Source organism: Chrysochloris asiatica, unplaced genomic scaffold, assembly GCF_000296735.1.
Source record: "Chrysochloris asiatica unplaced genomic scaffold, ChrAsi1.0 scaffold00001, whole genome shotgun sequence".
NCBI lineage: Eukaryota > Metazoa > Chordata > Mammalia > Afrosoricida > Chrysochloridae > Chrysochloris > Chrysochloris asiatica.
This window is the reverse complement of record NW_006408519.1, coordinates 21361401-21368933: the sequence shown is the minus strand read 5'-3', so window position 1 is coordinate 21368933 and position 7533 is coordinate 21361401. Positions and strand designations below refer to the sequence as shown.

Sequence of the window (7533 nt, the reverse complement as noted above, 5' to 3'; positions counted from 1 at the left end):
TCTGTGAATGTGAAAGTGGACTGCCTCCTTTATTTATGTATGATCACATGCCTTTTATCATTATTTGAGTTTTTAAAAACTCTTCATACAATTTGGGGGTGGAAAGGAGGAGACAATAGTTTTACCTTGAAACACAATCTCAGAAAACCACTCAGTAATAAAAGTAAATACTATCACACCTAAACCCATTCATTCACTTTATTTTGCAAATAAATTTAGGCAGAGGCTTAGGGATTCATGGTCATTTATAAAAATAAAAGTTAGTCTTTTATGATACGTATTTGCACACTTTTAAATAATTTTCTTACATTTGAAAGTCTTTTAAAGTAGCCAAAGCAGTTGTTACCCTTCTGCATTCTGCTTTTCAGACAGCACTTTTTTGGAGGTAGATCTCTTCCGGATTCTTTTTCTCTTTTTTTCAGAATTAGAGGATGGTTTTGTATCCTGAGTTTTTTTCTTTTTCTTCAAACAGCTAAGCGGATTGGGCCCACTTATTTTTTTCCGCTTCTTTCTTCTCCGTTCAGAGTTTTTCACTAAACCCTGTTCTCCTTTAAGTTGTCGGATGCTTTCTTTCTCATGTCCAGACACAAGCTGACCTGCCTCTACTGCTTTAACGAAGGCAACTGATTTGGGAGAAGGTTTGTCCAAGACTATAGTGTTCTGAATAATAAACATGAGAGGAACTCCAGGCCGCTTCTTAACTTTCACAGACAAATTCTGATCCTATTATAAAGAAAAAAATATTTTGTTACATCAGTACTAAGATGAAAACCAGTATTTTCAAGGTTTTCTTCTCAAATTCTCAAATGACAACTCTAACTTAAAGACAGCTAAACTTCAAAGAGTTTAAATACTTTAACACATCAGTTTTACCTCATTCTGTCTTACTATACTTTCACAAAAACGGAATAGAAATGATTAAAAGTGCCTTATAGCTTTAAAAATACTATCACCTGTGTTGCCAGAAAATAATGATGAGGATTTCCCTCTTCGACCATGGAGAGCAGGCATTCAGATCCACTCACTGCATTCTTGAAATGGGGGCAATTTCGAACTTGGCATTTTTGTGCAATCAGTTTTGCCCCATATAAGTCCTTTCCCAATGATTCTAGCTCTTTTAGCACACACCTGAGGGGAAGAAAAATGTTGTGAGTGGCCCACAATGATAGCATATGCATTTCAGTTGTGTGCCTAACGGAAAACAACAAAATCTATTTTTTTAAAAGTAACACTATAACAGTATACACATATCAGCTTTTAAACTTGACCTTTCATTATTAAAAGGGAAGACCTGGAATATACATATGTTGTTGTTAAGAGCCATCGAGTCAATTCCAACTCATAGCAATTCTGTATAAGGTTTCTGAGGAGTGGCTGGTGAGTTTGAACCATTGACCTTGTGATCAGTGCTTATCCTACAGCGCCACACCAAGATACCAACTAAACAAGATGAGTACCAGTCAAGCTGTACTGGGCGCTTTTTATGTGCAGGCAGCAAGCTAAGTGCTCTTTATATAAATTCTTAAATTTCAAAAGCTTTGGAGAATGGGTGTGGGGAGAGCTACAAAGGCACGAAGTGACTGTCTTACAAGCTTTCAAGAGGGAGCCTAGATCCAGAGGGCGCAGAGGAAGGTAGTATTCACTGAGTAGTATCCAATCTGTCAGGGTGGAGCTGATGAAAGGCGATAGGGATAGGACTCTTGTGGCCCAATAGAGAATAATTGTTATCAGGATACACTGCGAAGGTTGGAAATGTAAAGGTAGACGCTTCTGTAGCAAAAGGAGAGGCAGGATTGACTTTGCAGTCCAAGAGCAGAGGTCCCTGGGAGTGTGGGACCCTACCTAGAGAAACAATGACGCCAGAGATGGAGGCAGAGACTATGACGTGGAGAGATGGAGCAACTGGGGACTTTAGTACCAGAGAGGGCGAAGGGCTATGAGCTGACAACTGGGGGTGGGTGGGGGAGGGGGCAAGCTTGCAGAGTATACCCTTTGGTTGGTTGATGATGCATGGAGGGGAATGTAACCATGGCAATGAAATGATATATGATAGGATGAATGTATAGCTAATGTTCTCCCAGGTAAACTATCACATAATTCAAAATAAAACATTAAAAAAAAAAATTTAAAAAAAACTATGAAGAATTGGGGTGGGGGATTACAAAGGAAAGAAGAGACTGGCTTACAAGCTTTCAAGAGGGAGCCTTCCAGGGGGTACGGGGAAGGTAGAATCTCTATTGAGTCATTTCCAATCTGTTGGGAAGGGGCTTATGAAAGAAGATGGGGATAAGAATCTTGTGGTACAATAGTAATAATTGCTATCAGGACTGACTGTGAGGGACAGAATTGTAAACGTAGATGCTTTGTAACAAAAGGAGGGGAGTGGTTGACTTTGCAGTCCAGGAGCCGAGGTCCCTGGGACCATCAAGTGAGAAGAGCAGAGTGTTAGACCCTATCCAGGAAAGCAGTGATGCCATATATAGAAGCAGAGACGATGATGTAGAGAGCTGGAGCGGCTGGGGACTCTAGACCCAGAGAGGGAAACGGGCTGTGTGCCGATGGCCAGGGGGCAGGCTTGCAGGGTATACCCTTTGGTTGTTTGATGATGCATGGAGGGGACTGTAATCATTGCAATGAAACGAAATATGATAGGATGAATGTAAAGCTGGTGTTCTCCCATGTAAACTGTCACATAATTCACAATAAAAACTTTTTTAAAAGCTATAAAGGTATATATACAGCTTACTTTAAAAGCATCTTATTCTGAGAGAATTTAGGAAACATGACAAATTCAAACAAACAATACATCACTTTAATCTGAGACCCTTAACTATAGATAAAAGGAGAAGAACCAAACACTAAACATATCTTAAGGTTAAGAGCAGGAAATGGTATACTATTCTGTAACTGCCAAACAGGATAGCCCAGAAAGGAATCACAGCATGCGAATCATCATGAAAATAGTGCACAATGCCTGGTGTCACAAATATTTTTGAATGAATGAATGAATGAAAAAATTTTCAGAACACCCATTAAGTGCTTTTAACACTTTTAATTCTCATAATAGCCCTATGATAAGTTTTATTCCCATTGTAGGATTTTTTTTTTTTTTAATGACTGAGACAGATAACCAAAGTTTCTCAGTTAACATGTGGTGGAAAAGAATTTAAACACTGACATTCAAGTCTTATAGTCTGCTTTTTAAAATTATTATTTATTATAAATTGAGTGAAGTATTACAGAGCAAATCAGTTTTCCATTCAACAATACATACACTTGTTTCGTGTCACTGATCACAATCCCCACAATAAAACATCACCCACCCCACTTCCTCTTTGTGGTTCCTACTTCCATTCTTCTTCCTTTCCTAAGCCTTCTGAACTTTGTCTCTGGGAAAATGCTGCCCTTTTGATCTCCAATGGCTGATTATTCTAAGGTGTGCAGACCTCACTAGTGTTGTTCCCCCACTGGCCTGTCGATTTTGTTAAGTGCCATCCAGCCAGTTCTAACTCATAGTCACTCTGTGTAGGGTTTCCAAGGAGAGGCTGGTGAATTTAAACCTTCGACTTTGCATTTCAAACCAACCTTGTTGTCCAATGCTTATCCTACAGCGCCACACCAGGACCCTGCATAGGGTTTCCAAGGAGCAGCTAGTGGGTTTGAACTGCTGATCTTGCTCTCTTTGGAAATAATAGTTTTCTCAAGACAACCTGGGTAAAATTCTCAAATTATATCTGACACCTCTTGTTGCTTCCCCCATCAGCTGTTAGTCCTGTCCATCTTAGTTAAGTCTCCTGTGGGTTCGTACCCCTTCCCTTCCCAGGTAAAGGACTCCATGATTTCTTTTGTTCCTTTAAATCTGAATGCGATTAGCTCCTCTAGATCCAACTATTTTATTGTTGTTAAGTGCCCTGAAGTCGGTTCTGACTCATAGCAACCCTGGTAGCATAGTGATTATGAATCGGGCTGCGAACCGCAAGGTCAGCAGTTCGAAACTACTAGCTGTTCCGCAGGAAAAAGATGAGGCTCTCTGCTCCCATAAAGATTTACAGCCTCAGAAAACAGGGTCACTACGAGTTGGAACTGACTCCACGGCACATAAGCACCAACCATAGGGTTTCCAAGGAGAATCTGGTAGGTTTCAACTGCTGACCTTGTGGTTGGTAGTTCAATACTCATCCTACACTGCCACCCCAGGACTCGAGATCTGAGTACAGTGGTTAGTAAAAAACCAGTAAACCAGCTGCCATCTGGTTGATTCTGACTCATGGAGACTCCATAGGGTAGAACTGTGCTCGCTCCACAAGCTTCGCGAAGGTTTTTGGGGGAAGCAGATCACTAGGCAAAGACATAACAGACAAGGGACTACTCTAAAATTTATAAAACACTTGCACACCTCAATAAGATGAAGATAAATAATCAAATTAAAAGTGGGCAGAAGACATGAACATACACAACCAGAGAAAACATTCTGGCAACCAACAAACATGAAGTAATGCTTGTGACCATTAGCCATTAGAGATGCAAATCAATGAGATATCATCTTAGTCCAGCATAATAGCAAAGTTCAAAAAACAACAACAGAAAACAACAAATACTGGTGGAGGGTATGGAGAGATTGGGAGCCTCCTACAATTCTGGTGGGACTGTAACAGTTCTGTCACTATGAAAAATGGCAGGGTGTTTTCTCAAAAGGTTACAATTAGAAATTTTGTGTGACCCAGCAATCCCTCTATATGGTATGTATCCTCAAGAAATAAGAGTAGTGACACAAATAGATATGTGCAGACCTGTCTGTGTTCATCACAGCGCTGTTCACAATAACAAGAAGATGGAGACAACCCAAATGCCCATCAACTGAAGAATGGCTAAACAAACTCTGGTACATACATACAATGGAGTACTAAGAAACAATGAAAAGTAACAGTGAATCTGTGATGCCCAGTAAAATTAATCACAAAGGATCAAATCCTACAATAGAACTCTGTTGCAAAAAGTTTTCCTTGAGAAACGAAACATTCTATGAAGGTTACCAGGGGAGGAGGGAGAATCAGTAATTTAGGTGCCAGGGAAGGCAATATACATACAGGAAATTAACAGAGGAAGATGAAGGTGGGGATGCAAGAATTAAAGTGACCAGAAGTAAATCCTGTTAACCGTTGCTTTTTGGAGGGGATGGCAATCATTGTAATGAAATGAAAGTGCATCATTTGTTGAGTGTAAAACTGACGATCTGTTCTGTAAAACTTCACTTGATTAAACAATAAAAACATTGAGGGGGGGAGGAGGAAGACTAAGAAAAGCTATATAAATAACAACAACCATTTTGAAAGGAGTAGGTTTGGGATACTGATAAATGTTTCGCGCTCAGTATACCTCATAGGAAATTTCCAGCAAAGCTTGTGGTTAGAAGGCATCAAGTCAGTTCCGACTCAGAGCGCAACAGAAGGACTCAAGGCCAGGTCCTGTGCCAACCTCACAATCCTTGTTACACTTGAGCCTGTAACTGCTGCCACTGTGCCAATCCACCACGTTGGCGGTGTTACTCTTTTTCTCTGACTCTCTGACCCTCAACTTTACCAAGCCTGATTTCTTTCTCCATGTTATTTCACTGCCATCTAGTTGACCTTCTAGGATAGAACCTGTACATAGACCAAGATGCAGTTGTTCGAACAAAACACAGGAATACCGAATGGTTTAAAATTAGGAAAGGTGTGCGCCAGGGTTGTACTTATTCAATCTGTACACTGAGCACATACTCCAAAATACCGGATTATACAAAGAAAACTGTGGTATCAGGATTGGAGAAAGACTCATTAACAACCTGCAATATGCAGATGATACAACCTTGCTTGCTGAAAGTGAAGAGGACTTAAAACATTTACTAGTGAAGATCAAAGAGCACAGCCTTTGGTATGGATTGCATCTCAATGTAAAGAAAACAGAAATCCTCACCACTGGACCAATAAACAACATTCTTATCAATGGAGACAAGAATGAAGTTGTCAAAGACTTCATTCTTCTTGGATCAATTATCGACACTCATGAAAGCTGTAGTCAAGAAATCATACAATGTATTGCATTAGGCAAATCTGCTGCACAAGACCTTTTTAAAGTGTTGAAGAGCAAAGATGTCAGCTTGAGGACTAAAGTGTGCCTGACCCAAGCCATGGTATTTTCAATAACCTCATATGCAGGCGAAAGCATGACAGTGAACAAGGAAGATCGTAAAAGAATTGATGCCTTTGAGTTATGGTGCTAGAGGAGAATACTAAAAGTGCCATGGGCTGCCAAAAGAACCAATAGATCTGTGTTGGAAGAAGTGCAGTCAGAGTGCTCCTTAGAAGCCAGGACGGCCAAACTTCATCTCTCAGGCTTCGCACATATTGTCAGGAGGGACCAGTCCCTGGAGAAAGATATCATGTTTAGTAGGGTGGAGGATCAGAGTAAAAGATGAAGACCCCCAAAGAGATGGATTGGCCGAGTGGCAGCATCAATGGACTCAAGCGTGGCAACAGTAGTGAGGCTGGCCCAGGATCGGGCAGTGCATAAGGTCTGCTGTGCATAAGGTCGCTATGAGTGGGTACCGACCCGATGGCACCTAACAACAATAACAACAACAGGGCAGAGTAGAACTGCCCCATAAAGTTTCGAAAGCTGTAAAAATCTTTACAGAACCAGACTGCCTCGTCCTTCTCCGGCAGACGGACTCGTGGTGTCGAACCACTAGCATGCTTAAACTACTTCACCACCCGGGTCCTTTCATCTATTTTACTGATGAGAAAAAAAAAACTAAGATCTTCTCATAGAGGTGAAAGAACTTGCTCGAAATTACAAAGCTGAGAGAACTGAAAACCAGGATTCAAAGCCAGGGCTGTTAGACTACAAAGCACGTGTCCCTACGGTTCACCAAGCTAGCAGGCACGTTACCACCAGCGGCTTCAAAGAGTTCGTGGGGAAACTTTCATTCCATTTCCCCCACGATCTTTCTGAAGCCCCCCGCCCCCCGATTCTCAGGCCACGATAACCGCCGCACCCCCCACCTCCAGCAGACCCGCCGGGCCTACCTGGTGGTGCACAGCTGCGTCTCCGCCATTAGGTAGCGAGGCAGCTGCTCCCGCAGCTGGATGCGGCCCCGCAGCGCCGCCTGACAGAAGGTGCCGTCCAGCAATATCTGGTACGGCTCGCGTACTCTGAAATTGTTGCGGAAGAAGCCGAGGTGCCTCTTGGCGTGTTTCTGCCTCGTGATCTTCATGCCTGGCCTACCGGGGCAAAGCCATCGGATCAGGAAGCTCTGGTTCCGCTAGCGGAAATGCTGGTTTCCTCCGGAAGTAGAGAGTCCTCTGCCCCAGAAGCAAACGCCCCAATTCCAGGCCCTGCCCACTGGTGACGTCACTCATCAGGGGTAGGGCCAGAGAGGGGACAAGGTTTGAGATTTTTCTGGAATTCGCTAATCTGTGCAGGAGTGCCTGAGTTATAAAACCTGTGGTTTGGTTAGTAGTTAACGTGACGCCTCGAAAACCTCTCAAAGGC

The 7533-nt window shown here is 42.2% G+C and overlaps 1 protein-coding gene across 1 annotated transcript; it reads right to left on the bottom strand.

Annotated features, from left to right (window-relative positions):
• Positions 1 to 342: 342 nt before the first annotated feature.
• Positions 343 to 7286, bottom strand: UTP23 (UTP23, small subunit (SSU) processome component, homolog (yeast)). The gene is made up of 3 exons (XM_006830663.1): positions 7068 to 7286; positions 954 to 1128; positions 343 to 723 (listed from the first exon to the last, which is right to left on the bottom strand). The coding sequence occupies exons 1-3, from the start codon at positions 7253 to 7255 to the stop codon at positions 343 to 345; spliced, it is 744 nt and encodes a 247-aa protein (XP_006830726.1). The 5' UTR covers positions 7256 to 7286.
• Between the last annotated feature and the right edge of the window lie 247 nt (positions 7287 to 7533).

What these genes read in the sequence shown, in the direction of transcription:
- UTP23 (XM_006830663.1), bottom strand. Translation starts at nt 7,255, where the DNA reads ATGAAGATCACGAGGCAGAAACACGCCAAGAGGCACCTCGGCTTCTTC. An exon ending in ACGCAGCTGTGCACCACCAG is followed by an intron (nt 1,129 to 7,067) that starts GTAGGCCCGGCG and finishes TCTTCCCCTCAG; the next exon opens with GTGTGTGCTAAAAGAGCTAG. An exon ending in ATTATTTTCTGGCAACACAG is followed by an intron (nt 724 to 953) that starts GTGATAGTATTT and finishes TCTTTATAATAG; the next exon opens with GATCAGAATTTGTCTGTGAA.